We start from the raw sequence: 14,886 nt of genomic DNA on the forward strand, positions 1-14,886 counted from the left end.
CAAACAACCCCGGAGGACGGATTGGGAACCTGCAGAGATCCTTCAACTGAATTGCGCAGGTGGAGAATTATCAACCAAACGACTCAGAGGGTGGATTGGGAATACTTCAGCTGTCCTCCACGTGATTTACGAAGGTGGAGAATTATCAACCAAACGACCCCGGAGGGTGGATTGGAATCCTGCAGTGGTCCTTCACGGGATTGCGCAGGTGGAGAAATATCAACCAAACGACCCGGAGGGTGGATTGGGAATACTTCAACTGTCCTCCACGGGATTTGCGAAGGTGGAGAATTATCAACCAAACGGCCCTGGAGGGCGGATTGGGAATATGAGAGGTCCTCCCTATCAGAGATAGGACATGGCCCAGTGTGGTACCACACAGACAGGTTGGTCTCGCGGTAGTTAGGGCTAAGGAGGGGGACCCGTATGGCGCACATTTATTTATTTTTTAAACTACGATGCCGGCCTCAAGCGCACAAGAGGCAGGAAAGGGTCAAAATTCTTTGCATTACCAGCGTGCACCAGGGGTGGATCCCCAGATATGCCGGCCTAAAGAGGTGGCTGGGCATGAAAGGTTTAAGGCCATTTTGAGGACCGGGGCGGGCTCAGCATGCTTCTGGGGAGGGAGAGCAGGGCGGGAGGAATTTGCGCCAGAGTACCCTAACCCCCCCACCCGGGGACGAAGTTTGCGGCGAACCAAGCCCCTGCGCAGAGCCGATTAGGGCATTGCTAGCGCCCCTGCATCGGCCGGCCACAGAGACCAGAACAGCGCGTGAAATGCGACGGGGATTGCACCCCGTGGGCCGGGTGGCCAGGTGCGGCCTGGACAAAACAACATCCGCTCCCGAAAGGGGTGGTAATATGCCGCTCAGGAAGATTCCTGTGGAGGTGGAAGCAGCGGCTCCATCCCGCGGGCTGGCGGACACAGCGTAGGTGGGCAATAACATCGTGGCCGGCACCGATGCAGTGTCGGCCGAATCACATGGCGGTTAACCCCCTCTGGAGCAGCGCGCACGGCGTCCGCTCCCGACAGGGGTGGCAATGTGTTAGGTGCCGCTCAGGAAGATTCCTGTGGAGGTGGAAGCGGCGGCTCCATCCCGCGGGCTGGCGGGCAAATAACATTGTGGCCGGCACAGATGCGGTGCGGGCTGAATCGCATGGCGGTTAACCCCCTCCAGAGCGGCACGCCCGGTGTCCGCTCCGAAAGGGGTGCATAATGGCGGAAGATGACGGCCCCAGGAAGAGATCGGGAGCCTTCTGAGCTCCCTTTTCAGCATGTTCCTGCAACTTGGAGAGCTGAAGCGCGATGCCCGTATTAACCCCTTATGTGCAGTTGTCCCACCTTGAGTACAACAATGAGCACCTGTGCCAGGGGTTATACCAGAGGGGGAGTGAGGTGCTGGGCTTGCTAAAAACCCTGTGCCTGTAGAATCTATTGCCACCAAGAGGGAGGGTGGAAGGGAGAAGACCAGACGACCCAGGAGGGTTAATCCATGTCAGAATGGACATACTTACCTAGTCCCGTGTACTCACCTCATCTTCTGTCTTGCCGCCATCTTCACCCCTCCTCTGGTCCAGCAGGGACGCTTGAAAAGGGGGGCTTGGATGGGTCACCCCTTGGCTGGAGGGATGCAGGGGAGCGAGGCTGTGGAGTAGGCAGCAGTGCGGGTGACCGTCACTGGCGCAACTTGACCCCTGGAGAACAGGGAGGCGAGGCGTCCACTGTTCTCCCATCTGAAAAAGAAGGAAAAAAAATCAACTAAAACAAAAAATCTTCAGGAGCTACCCTGCAGAGCAGGGAGGTCTTGCCTCCTATTGACACTAGAAAAAACGGAAGCTCTCTCTCCAGGCTGGAGGGGGTATAGCTGCCAGGGGAGGAGCTAACAGCTTTTACTAGTGTCAACGCCTCCTTGAGGACATAGATATACCCACGGTTCCTGTGTCCCCCAATGAATATGGGCGAGAAATAGTATTATTTCTCATGTAGACACACTATATTACTGATAAATACACATTTTGTTGAAATATTAGGTATGCTTTAAGGTTCGTAAGGAGATAGTTCTGAAAGTATATGTTTTTGCACTGGTTACCTAATTAATGGGACCTTCCCTTTACTGGAGAAGCTGTGGATGGTGCTGGGCAGATCTGTCACTGACCCGGAGTACAGTGTACTTAGCGTTACACTTCTGGCTCAGATCTGCTGCTGTAGAGACAAACATGTGCTTTCACTTCAGTGTCACTGTGTATTTTTTACCCTGTGTGTACTTTGTCTGCTGAGCAGCACCTGAGCGGCGGTGACGCAGGGATTTTCTCCTTGCTTCCCATTGAATTTTCTACCCCCCTCTATACAACTGTGAATTAAATACCATCCTTTCCAAGTGCGAATATAATTTTGTGCATTCTCCCATATATATATTTTAATGATTGTTCTTTAGTACTTCCCCCTCCCCCAACTTCTAAAGGCCAATTTACATGATCCAATGCCAGAGAAGGTTGCTACAGCAGGAAGGGGAGGGGATAAGTCTCTTGTGCAGGGAGGGAGACTAATGACTGAATAGTTATAGCTGTATCTCATCTACAGGTGATGGGAGGAGTGCTAGAGGATCTCTTCATGACAATGGCACATCAATCAGGATGATGGAGATCTGCTAGTGTGTCACCAGGTGCGTGTATGGGCTGTAGCTCATGCAAATTCAAGCACAAATCTTACGAGGCAGAAAGTCTGGTTTGGCAACTGAAGCAGAGCTGGGTCAAATTAGGACAAAACAAACTAGTACCAGCTCGACTTCTAGAAGCATCACCTTGAAGATGCAAGGCCGCTTTCTAGGTGTTCAATGTTATAACTATGGTAAAATATGACGCTACCTGGCAAACATAGAAACATAGAATGTGTTGGCAGATAAGAACCATTTGGCCCATCTAGTCTGCCCAATATACTGAATACTATGAATAGCCCCCGACCCTATCTTATATGAAGGATGACCTTATGCCTATCCCATGCATGCTTAAACTCCTTTACTGTATTTGTAGCTCCCACTTCTGCAGGAAGGCTATTCCATGCATCCCCTACTCCAGGACTGGCCAACCTGCGGCTCTCTAGCTGTTGCAAAACTACAACTCCCAGCATGCCCAGACAGCCTACAACTATCAGCCACCAGCAGGGCATGGTGGGAATTGCAGTTTTACAACAGCTGGAGAGCCGCAGGTTGGCCAGCCCTGCTCTACTCTCTCAGTAATGTAATACTTACTGATATTACTTTTAAACCTTTGCCCCTCTAATTTAAAACTATGTCCTCTTGTAGTAGTTTTTATTCTATTGAATATTCTCTCCTCTTTTACCTTGTTGATTCCCTTTATGTATTTAGCAGTTTCTATCATATTCCCTCTGTCTCGTCTTTCTTCCAAGCTATACATGTTAAGCTCCTTAACCTTTCCTGGTAAGTTTTATCCTGCAATCCATGTACCAGTTTATTAGCTCTTCTCTGAACTCTCTCCAAAGTATCAATATCCTTCTGGAGATATGGTCTCCAGTACTGAGCACAATACTCCAAATGAGGCCTCACTAGTGCTCTGTAGAGCGGCATGAGCACCTCCCTCTTTCTACTGGTAATTCCTCTCCCTATACACCCAAGCATTCTGCTAGCATTTCCTGCTGCTCTGTGACATTGTCTGCCTACCTTTAAGTCTTCTAAAATAATGACCCCTAAATCCCTTTCCTCAGATACTGAGGTTAGGACTGTATCACTGATTTTATATTCTGCTCTTGGGTTTTTACGCCTCAGGTGCATTATCTTGCACTTATCAACATAAATCTAGTTGCCAGATTTTTGACCATTCCTCTAGTTTTCCTAAATCCTTTTCCATTGGGTGCATCCCTCCAGGAACATCAACCCTGTTACAAATCTTTATGTCATTAACAAAAAGACACACCTTACCATCGAGGCCTTCTGCAATTTCGCTGATAAAGATATTAAACAATATGGGTCCCAGAACAGATCCCTGAGGTACCCCACTGGTAACAAGACCATGGTCTGAATAAACTCCATTGACTACAACCCTCTGTTCTTTGACCCTCAGCCACTGCCTAACCCATTCAACAATATTGGAGTCTACGCACAAAGACTGCAATTTATTGATAAGCCTTCTATGTGGGACAGTTTCAAAAGCCTTACTAAGGTCCAGATAAGTGATGTCTACTGCACCTCCTCCATCTATTATTTTAGTATAGAAAGGACAAGCACTCGCTCTAGTTGTAATTTTAATGGTCACATATATGTGGTAAGTGACGCGTTTCGGCTACTAAGAGCCTTTGTCAAACATGTTTGACAAAGGCTCTTAGTAGCCGAAACGCGTCACTTATCACATGTATGTGACCATTAAAATTACTTAAAATTACAACCAGAGCGAGTCCTTTCTATACAAGTATCTGCGGACCTTCCCTGGACACGCGCACCGCATCACTGACAGCGGAGTGCCGCCTGTATCTTCCTTGGCTCTATTATTTTAGTCACCCAATCAAAAAAAAAAAAATAAGATTAGTTTGACATGATCTCACTGAAGTAAACGCATGCTGTTTTTCATCTTTCAATCCATGGGATTTTAGATGGTCCACAATCCTCTCCTTAAGTATGGTTTCCATTAATTTCCCCACTATTGATGTCAGGCTTACTGGCCTATAGTTGCCCGATTCCTCCCTACTACCTTTATTGTGAATGGGCACAACATTTGCTAATTTCCAATCTTTTGGGACGACTCCTGTTACCAGTGATTGGTTAAATAAATCTGTTAATGGTTTTGCTAGTTCATCGGTGAGCTCTTTTAATAGCTTTGAGTGTATCCCATCAGGCCCCCGTGACTTATTTGTATTAATTTTAGACAGTCTTCCTCTGTAAAGACACATGCATCAAAAGATTCATTAGTCTTCCTTCATTTTCCTTTGTAAAAACTGAACAGAAGTATTCATTGAGGCAGTCACCTAGTTCTTTATCTTCTTCCATATACCTTCCTTCTTTTGTTTTTAATTTGGTAATTCCTTGTTTTAGTTTCCTTTTTTCATTTATGTATCTGAAGAATGCCTTATCGCCTTTTTTCACTGACTGAGCTAATTTCTCTTCTGCCTGTGATTTAGAAGCTCTTATAACTTGTTTGGCCTCTTTGTGCCTAATCATTATAAATTTGCCCGTCACCCTCATTTTTTATTTATTCTTTATAATTACTAAATGCTTTTTTTTTTTTCAAATATCTTTTTATTAAGTTTTAGAGATTCCATACAATGACAAGCAAATTACATATGTCAGACAATTCGAAGGCATAACATCGAATGCTTTTTGTTTTTGATTTTGGCCCCTTCTGCTGAGTACCACAGTGGTCCAAGTGTGGCATTAGGCCAGAGGCTTCACCACCAACTAAATGAGGCCTCAATTCTTAAGTGGAAAAGCGTAGGCCTTGTTCACACGTCAGTTTTTTTTATCAGTTCTTCCCCTCAGTTATTGTGAGCAAAAACCAGGTTTGGGTCAACAACAGAGAACAGGTGCAAATCTTTCCCTTATCTCTGTGTAGCCTCCAATCCTGATTTTAGAAATAACTGATCAAGTAACTGATGTGTAAACAAGGCCTAAGGGTACTTTCACACTTGCGTTGTAAGGATCTGGCAGACAGTTCCGTTGCCGGAACTGCCTACCGGATCCAGAAATCCATGCGCAAAAGGATAGCATTTGTAGACGGATCCGGATCAGTCTCACAAATGCATTGCAATACCGGATCAGTCTCTCTGGTGTCATCTGGAAAAACGGATTCGGTATTTATTTTTCTTCACATTTTTAAAGGTCTGCGCATGCGCAGAACGGGATAACGGATCCGTTTTGCCAAAACACTTGGTGCCAGATCCGGCATTAATGCATTTCAATGGAAAATAATGCCGTATCCGGCATGTGTTCCGGAATTTTGCCTGGAGAAAATACTGCAGCATGCTGCGGTATTTCCTCTGGCCAAATACCGTAAGAATGACTGGACTGAAGACATCCTAATGCATACTGAACGGATTGCTCTCCATTCAGAATGCATTAGGATAAAACTGAAGAGTTTTTTTCAGGTATAGAGCCCCTAGGACGGAACTCAATACCAGAAAAGAATAACGCAAGTGTGAAAGTACCCTTAGTGAGATTCTGTATATTATATGGGATGTCATAAAACTTCCTGCAGGTGTGACGTGTAGCTGTCCCATAAATTGTGTACACTGTATATATTTTTGAAGAAAGCTCCGAAACTTGTAAAAGTAAACTAGTGTCATAAAAAGTGCACAGCGCCGCTGTCACCTCTCGCCCCAGGAGCTGTGATCTGCCTCCAACCTATTGTCTTACTGTGGATGAATCACAAGGCTCCAATCATTTTCTATAAAGGGCAGTAATGAACTCTGTACTCTGCTCAGAGGAGACTATTTCCGTTATAATCACATTGACCCTGCGTACTTGTAGCTTCTGGGACAAACACATTAACACACCACAACACCTCCTTCAGAGGTTTCGCCCGTCCGGTAGGTGTGTCAAGTCAGAGAGACGCAATGCTGAACCCCTTAGCATGAGCATAGCGGCTTTTCTTTTTATTTAATTATCGCAAATTCAAAACTTTTGTGCAATGCCCACACATCACACCCACCCCGCCCCATAATTCCGGGTGCTGTTTTCTATGGATCGTATATAACTATCATTCCAGTATGAAACCTGTCTTAGAGTTCCGTCCTAGGGGGCTCAATACCGGAAAAGAACTGATCAGTTTTATCTTAATGCATTCTGAATGTAGAGTAATCCATTCAGGATGTCTTCAGTTCAGTCTTTTTGACTGATCAAGACTGAGATAATACCGTAGCATGCTACGGTTTTATCTCCGGCCAAAAATCCAGAACACTTGCATTTTTATTTTACATAGGAATGTATTAGTGTTGGATCCCACATTAAAAATACCGGAATGCCGGATCCGTCCTTCCAGTCTGCGCATGCGCAGACCGAAAAAAATCTGAAAAATAAAAATGCTGGATTTGTTTTTCCGGATGACACCGGAAAGACGGATCCAGCATTTCAATGCATTTGTAAGACGGATAAGGATCCTGATCAATGTTAAAATGCCATCAGTTGGCATACGTTTTGACGGATCAGGCAGGCAGTTCTGTCGATGGAACTGCCTGCCGGATTCCTCTGCCGCAAGTGTGAAAGTACCCTGACTATAAAATGTACCCCATCGGGCCTCAAATTTACCTTGGTCTACCCCTTGTCCTCCCAAGAAGTCCAATTTCTCCAGCTTCATAAATGTCTTTATGTTTTATTTCAGGAAACAGAGTTAAGCGTTGGTCTTTTTTACACCACCAATAACATAATGTGGGTAATCTCTGTCGGGGGTCTTCTTCATAACCCACTAATGTTTAATTTTGGAACTAGAATAACCAGGGATCCTCTCAGATCTTTACCTCTATACACCGGCTTACTGATTCGGCCAAAAACAATATCATATAGGGGCACAGCCAGAATTCATGGCTGCCTTGACCAAACTGCATTTTGGACAATCCCCCTTATATCCCGCCGCATAACTTTCCAATTAAAGTCATAACAGGAATTAACTGAAAAAGGATCTCTCCATATTTCTGATCCTATTGTTTTTCCGACCCTGTTATATCCTTGTAATGTTCCAGCAGTAATTTATTAGACTTTCAATTTGGATGCAAAGTTCTCTTTACATCTATCCACAGTCTCCAAAATACTTGTGGTCCTTCTTCCTGACTGATCCTGTAAATATCTGGCATTTAGGCTCCTATTGTTACCAAGGTGTTAGTTTCATGGGGGACTTGGATGTCACTGTTATGGGAGCACTGTGACTGTCTGTGCTATGGGGCACTACTACTACCACCAACATCAGAGGCTGGACTATGTATTGTTCATACAGCCAGGCTTCCAGAGCTTTGAAGTCTGCAGGCGATGGATCTATGAGGGTCAGGAGGTCATACATACATACATACATACATAGAGATGCCTTGCTCAAAATGTTACCCGTACAAGTCAGACAGCACTGATGTAAAACAAAGTAATTAACAATCAAGTAAACTTGGTATGGGGAGCATCACTACCAAACTGCGTCAATTACTGGGAATGAAAGTTTGGACAAATGCTTATTCTTGATAATTGACCCTTTAACTTTGTCGCCGTTCACCAAACAAACAAGCAAATGCTCGCCTGCCAGCGGATACAATCATTTATGCGACACAAAAATGTCATTGCTTGTTGGCAGCAGATAGTCCTGTGTAAACAGGAATGTACTGCCAATAAACACTGAATCTGTGTGTGGATGATCGATCATAGTAGCAATCATTAACCGGCATATAAAGCGGATGACTGCTGCATGTAAATGCAGATAATGAGTGGGCAACTATTGGGAATGAACGTTCAGCTCTCACTACAGCTAACCACACAACAAATTTAAATTATCTGCCTCTTTAAAACGGATGCCATATCCTCAGGACGGGCCATCACTATTTGATTGGTGGGGGGTCTTCACACTCCAAAGATCTAATATTGGCCGTCTATGCATACATTTTTAAGAACCGGATAAACCCATTAAAAGGGAGGGAGGTCTGCAAATTGTGGCTCTGCAAAATATGGATGCGGTCCGTGTACATTCCGCACTTTTCACTTGCCCCATTGTAAAAATGCTCATTCTTGTCTGCAAAACGGACAAGAATGGGACATGTTCTATTATTTGTGGCATGGCAGCAGTCCGCATTTTTGTGGCCCCATAGAAATGTATCGGTCTGCATGTAATCCGCAAAAAAAAATGAGCATCAGATGCGGATCAAAAAAAAAAAAAAGGTTGTGTGAACGTAGCCTAAGACTGGTCAATGTTGCATACCCGGTTTCTGAAAAGCTGGTGATGAGCTGCAGCTAGCCATAAACTGCTCATGCAGCCGCTGACGCAGGGGAAATGCTGACCATGTACAAAAGGGATGGGCCAGGTCCTCCATAGTGAGGCCACCTTTTGTTAGCGCAATGGCTAACAGACTGAGCAAATAAAAAGGGGCTGTCTTTATGATGCAACCTCTTTATAATCTGCAACTGCAAGAAAGTTTGATAATCTGTAGGAGCAAACATAGAAATATGTGAAAAACATTCTGAAAAATCGTACTCATTAAGACTGAGACAGTCTGCTAAAGGTAAGCCCCTCCTCTTCTAAAAAAAAAAAAAAAGAAAAAAAAGAAAAGAAAACATCTGTTCCAAGCCATCTACAGGAAAAGCCAGGTCTCACAAACAGGATACGTGGGTCACTGGTCCAGTGAGACCACTACAGGATTCATTTCCAGTAAACCCTCGCTTGTAGTCGTTTTCTTACTGTCCTTCTGACAACCACCAGTGGATTTCACTATCTAATGAGGCTTATTTTCTGGACATCGTCCGCTTACCTCCCTCTCCAGCAGTGACCTGAGGCTTCGTATATATGTCTCTACCCGGTCGTCTTGAAGTTCAACGGGGTTAGGCTGACTCACACGCATGCCGATTGGACCTGCAACCCTCTCAAGGGAGCTCGTCAGATCCTTCACCTGAGCGTAGGCACGTTTAGGATAGACTACTACCCAATACAGCAAGGGAACCTGGGAAAGAAACAAAATTCTTATAAGAAACTAAACTTGGTATTGTCGCAATTTAACTGCACTATACACCAGTGAATGAGATGGCAGCACACTGTACACTGGTAAAATGGAAACTCCTAAAAATGTCTGCCATGGTCACACAATGATGGGTTGTCCTGTTATTACAGGTGGCTGCAACCTCTCCTGACTGGAGAAAAAAAAATCATCTGTCTGGTTCTTACTTCCATCTACACAATATGGCGAATGAAGAAGAATACATCTTTAAAAAACATACAATGAATCTGGTGGCTGTTTCTCAAAACTACAGTTTTTTTTCTTTAAGCACAACTGTCAGCAGTTTTGTACCTATGACACTGGCTGACATGTTACATGTGCACTTGGCAGCTGAAGACATCGGTGTTAGTCCCATGTTCATATGTGTCCACATTGCTGAGAAAAATGATGTTTTAATATATGCAAATGAGCCTCTAGGAGCAACGGGGGAGTTACCATTACACCTAGAGGCTCTGCTCTCTCTGCAACTGCCGTGCACTCTGCACTTTGACAGGGCTAGGCAGTGTAAATGTCATCACATTTGGCCCTGGCAATCCAAGTGGAGACGGTGCAGCAGTTGCAGAGAGCAGTGTCTCCACTTTGATTGACAAGGCCAGGTGCCAGACGGGGACGAACCTCCGTAGCATCACGGGTGACACTAGGGAGGCTCGTCCCCGTCTGCCATTGGCTGCTCCTCCCCCGACAGTGGATGTTTTCATCTCCGCACGGGGTGAAGCAACACGGACCAGGAGCGGCGCAGGAGCGGGGAGAGAGGCAAGTATATTCATTGTAAGGGGCCCGGCATATGGGGGACATTTTTATGGTTCAATTTGTTTTTATTGAAAACCATGTAAGCTTAGACATATGTAACATATGAAAGTTTCTGAATTGCATATCACATCAGTGTAGAGATATAAAGTCAACAATCATCAATACAAGATGAAAGGAAGGAGGGGAGGAGGACAAGACAAAGGGTCAGGGGGGAGGAGAGGAAGTGGGGGGGAAGGTAGTGTACCAGTAGTCCAGACAAGATTCTATTGCAACCAGACTAAACAAAGTAAGTTAAGTAATAGAACCTGAGGTTAACCAACCCGAGAAGCCCGCCGAAGCACGGAACAGATACCAGGCTTCCCATTGTTTAGCGTGTGCTACGCCAGAACTGGGGGACATTTTTATAATGGTAGATAACCCCTTTAACCCTTTCAGTACATGGCCACTTTTCACCTTAAATCCCAGGGCGATTTTTGCAAATTTGACATGTGTCACTTTATGTGGTAATAACTTTAAAATGCTTTTACTTATCCAAGTTATTCTGAGATAGTTTTCTCGTGACACGTTGTACTTAATGACAGTGGCAAATTTGAGTCGATAAGTAAATGTGCTACTTTAGCTGCCGCTATCTTCTGAATGGTAGCAGCTAGAAGCATGGCCTGGTCTTGTTTGAAAGCTGACATTCCATCTAGGATCCAGAGGATAGATCATCAGTATAAAACTCTTGGAAAACCCTTTTAACAATGAGTTTCAACACTAAATGACCAGACACTGTTAGTGATTTTGTGCACGTGGTGGTTTAACGCCAAGAGCTTTTGCTTTTATTTGCTGGATTACCGAAATAATTTTAGTCTTTTTTTTTTAATTGAACAAATAGAAAATAATTATTTCTTTTTTAGTTTTCTTAGTGTACAAAAAATAAATAAAGAAATCTGTAAGATCTGCAAATGATCACATGTTAAAGCACCTAGCTACAATCTGTGGCATGTGGGAGAGACATAAAAGCCAGACTGAGGGGAAAGTTTTTACTCACATGAAACCTCAAAAGTCAGATCAAGTTTTGCGGGATGATTGTGAGATGCCCTGAGAGGCCTTGATTTATCACTCTAGCAGATCACTACATGCCTATGCCAAGATGTCAGCCCTGTTTAACGTTGCGTGTCCCAATGGTTAGGAGAACGATGACGACCTAAAATAAGAGCAAAAGGTGCACAGAGGCGAACCTCTGCACTGACGGGTCGTCTGATTACAAGAATTACGCACAGTGATCTATTCTGTACTAAAAGTGAGATCCCAAGCCTAGGGCGTCAAACAGTGTCTACACAGACTATCAGAAGGAGTCTGCATGACATTGGGCTACGGGTCAGACGTCAAGCTACAGCTGATCCATTGTCTTCACACCACCGCTCTCAAAGGCTATCATGGTGAAGAGCAAAACTGCAATGGAGGCTGGAATACCGGTCTATCCTCTTTAGGGAGAAGTCCTGCTGTTGTGTCGGACGCAGTGATAGCCAAAGATTGGTCTCGAGACCACGTGAGCAACACAGTGAAGAGGCCTTCACAAAGGAACATCACTTCGGTCCTTCATTTCAGGTACATTAAAAGCTCAGCGCTACATTGATTCGGTGGTGGAACCAGGCCTTTTCTCTGAAGTGTCCCAGGAGCTGTTTTCCAAAAGGACAACACCAGACCGCATGCTGATCATGCTACTGTGAGCAGCCTCAGTGGTCTAACTGGCCTTATCACCCATAGAGCACATCAAGGACACCACTTATCGACAACTGCAAAGGGAGCTGTCAGCAGCAGATCGTGATGATTTTTGTGCCCAAGTGCACTCAGCGAGGGTGAACATTCCTCAGACAACCATTAATAACCTCACTGATAACATGCCAAGGCATATAAGTGAGTGTCTTTCTGCGCTCATACTCAATACTGAATAAATCCAGAAGAAAAAAAAAACCAAAAAAAAACTGGCGCAACTGGATGTGACTTAACGCCCAGGTCCGTGGGGCTCTGGGGAACGATCAGGGGGGAGTCGCGGCACCATGCATGCTCTTATCGGCAGGCAGCCATCCCGGGTAAGGGCAGCATGGTGCTGCACCGCCCTCCCCCTGCAGGTCCAAGCGCTGCGATTGGCCGATCAATAAGACCGGCACATCGCAGTGCAGGAAGCTGTCAGAGGCATCGGGGAGGGTCGGGAGGAGGTGGCAGGTGCTGAACAAGTCAGCACTGGTCACCTCCGAGGTGAGGCAGGGGACACCACTGTTTTGGTTCCCCGGACAGCGCTGCTATTAGCTGGAACAACACTCCAGCCAATGGCAGTGCTATAGCTGCACAGGAAGAGGCAGAACTGCATGCAACCATTCCAGTTGGTGACTGCGTGCAGAGGTTTTGTGCTTCTCTGTGCTGCTTGTTGGCTTGCGGTGCACACCACAGCGATTTAACCCCTTTCCTGCTGAAAAGAAGAAAGAAGAAGAACATCTGGAATAGCTGCACAGATTTTCTTTTTCATTTGCAGCTGTTCCAGATCCCTAAACCAGCCTCCGTACCTGTCCCTTCCTGCCCCCCACCTCCTTTTTTTTACGGACGCCATTTGGTCCGTGCACTTATTTTTTTTTAAATGTTTAGCCAGTGTTCACTGTAGTGAATTTTAATACTAGTTTTTGCACGCACGCACGATCTGTGTGCGTGCATGTTGCAGAGCACCGATCAGTAGTGTGCCCCGTAACTATTTCAGTTAGGGTCCATTCACACGTCCGTTTTTTCTTTCCTGATCTGTTCCGTTTTTTGCGGAACAGATCTGGACCAATTTATTTTCAATGGGTCCTGAAAAAAATCCGTTCCGCATGTCCGAAAAAATATAAAACATGTCCTATTCTTTTCCGCAAAAATCGGATCCTGGTACAATTCAAAGTCAATGGATCCGCAAAAAACGGAAGACATTCGTATGTCATTACGTATGTCATCCGTTTTATGCAGATTCCGTTCCTGGAAATTAAATCCTGCAAACAGAAACTTTTTTTTTCTTCAATTTTTTTTCAAAGAAATCCAAATAACTTTATTTGCTTTTTGAAATTTATACATGTTTCCGTTTTTTGCGGATCCGCAAAAAACGAATGACATACGGAAACATTTTCAGGAACAACGGATCCGCAAAAAACGGACCGAAATTCGGAATATAGAAAAATACTGACGTGTGAATGTAGCCTTAGTGTGAGTTTAGGTTTTTGCAGGAAGACACCATCTGCGTGCCTGCATTTTGTAGTGTATTTTTATACTACAGTTTTTACATGCACGCCCGATCAGTAGTGTGCTCAGTAGCATCTGCACATTTTTTTAGGTTATTATTTTTTTTTTTGGTGTGAAAAAAGACCTGCAGTTAGTTAGATATATAAATAAGTTTCAGTTAGTTTGAGTTTAGGTTTTTGCACGAACGCACCATCTGCGTACGTGCATTTTGCAACCACTGAGCACCAATCAGTAGTGTCCATTACTGATTGTGTCTGCTCAGTTTGCACTGCAAGTTTTTTTTGTTTGTGCAGAAAATACTTTATTTTTTTTTTTCTTCTTAACTTTTCTTCTAAATTTCATTTCAAATTTATTACAAGGCCCTTCACGTGTGAAAACACTACGTACACACCCCACACTAAATAAAGATTTACACATTTCGCATGCACGGATTGTGAAATCTCCTTACCCTCACAAGGGTTAGGGTTATGCCCCCCAATATGCTGCACCCACCCCTCACCCCCCGGATGGCTGATATGCTGGGAGCAAAAGGAGATTTCACAATCCGCACGTGCGCAGTGTAAGGAGAAGGAGAAAATACCGTCAGATCTCCTTACCCCTGAGGGCGCACGCGCAGTGTCCGTGAGTCAGTGCTTCCTGTAATTTTTCCTTACCTGTGCCGTCGTAGTACGCTTGCGCTGAGGCGCACACCCCCATAAGTCACGAGGGGTAAGGTATTTTCACGAAGTAAGGATTTTTGTTAGAACACTTGATTGGTGAGCGAAGGGTCAGAGGAGGGTGGGACTGAAAGTCAGGGGTCAGGGACTTAAAGGGAATCTGTCACCTAGTTTTACCCTATAGAGCTGCGGACATGCACGGATAGATCTCCGCTACTACTGCTATATGTCCGCAATATACCTGTCCCATAGCTCTGTGTGGTTTTATTTTGTTTAAAAAAGGATTTTATAGATATGTAAATAAGCCAAGTAAGGGCTCTTTCACACTTGCGTGATTTTCTTCCGGCATAGAGTTCCGTCGTCGGGGCTCTATGCCGGAAGAATCCTGATCAGTTTTATCCTAATGCATTCTGAATGGAGTGAAATCTGTTCAGGATGCATCAGGATGTCTTCAGTTCCGGACCGGAACGTTTTTTGGCCGGAGAAAATACCGCAGCATGCTGCGCTTTTTGCTTCGGCCAAAAATGCTAAAGACTTGCTGCAAGGCCG

At 44.9% G+C, this 14,886-nt stretch overlaps 1 protein-coding gene across 1 annotated transcript in view; it reads right to left on the bottom strand.

The window, feature by feature from the left end:
- Positions 1 to 14,886, bottom strand: part of PIWIL2 (piwi like RNA-mediated gene silencing 2) — a 217,895-nt gene that overhangs the window by 47,162 nt on the left and 155,847 nt on the right. Inside the window, exon 16 of the mRNA XM_044276975.1 lies at positions 9,440 to 9,628. Coding sequence (XP_044132910.1) covers positions 9,440 to 9,628 — 189 coding nt within the window. The remainder of the gene's footprint in view (positions 1 to 9,439; positions 9,629 to 14,886) is intronic.

The sequence above is a fragment of the Bufo gargarizans genome, chromosome 2, assembly GCF_014858855.1.
Source record: "Bufo gargarizans isolate SCDJY-AF-19 chromosome 2, ASM1485885v1, whole genome shotgun sequence".
NCBI classification, from domain to species: domain Eukaryota; kingdom Metazoa; phylum Chordata; class Amphibia; order Anura; family Bufonidae; genus Bufo; species Bufo gargarizans.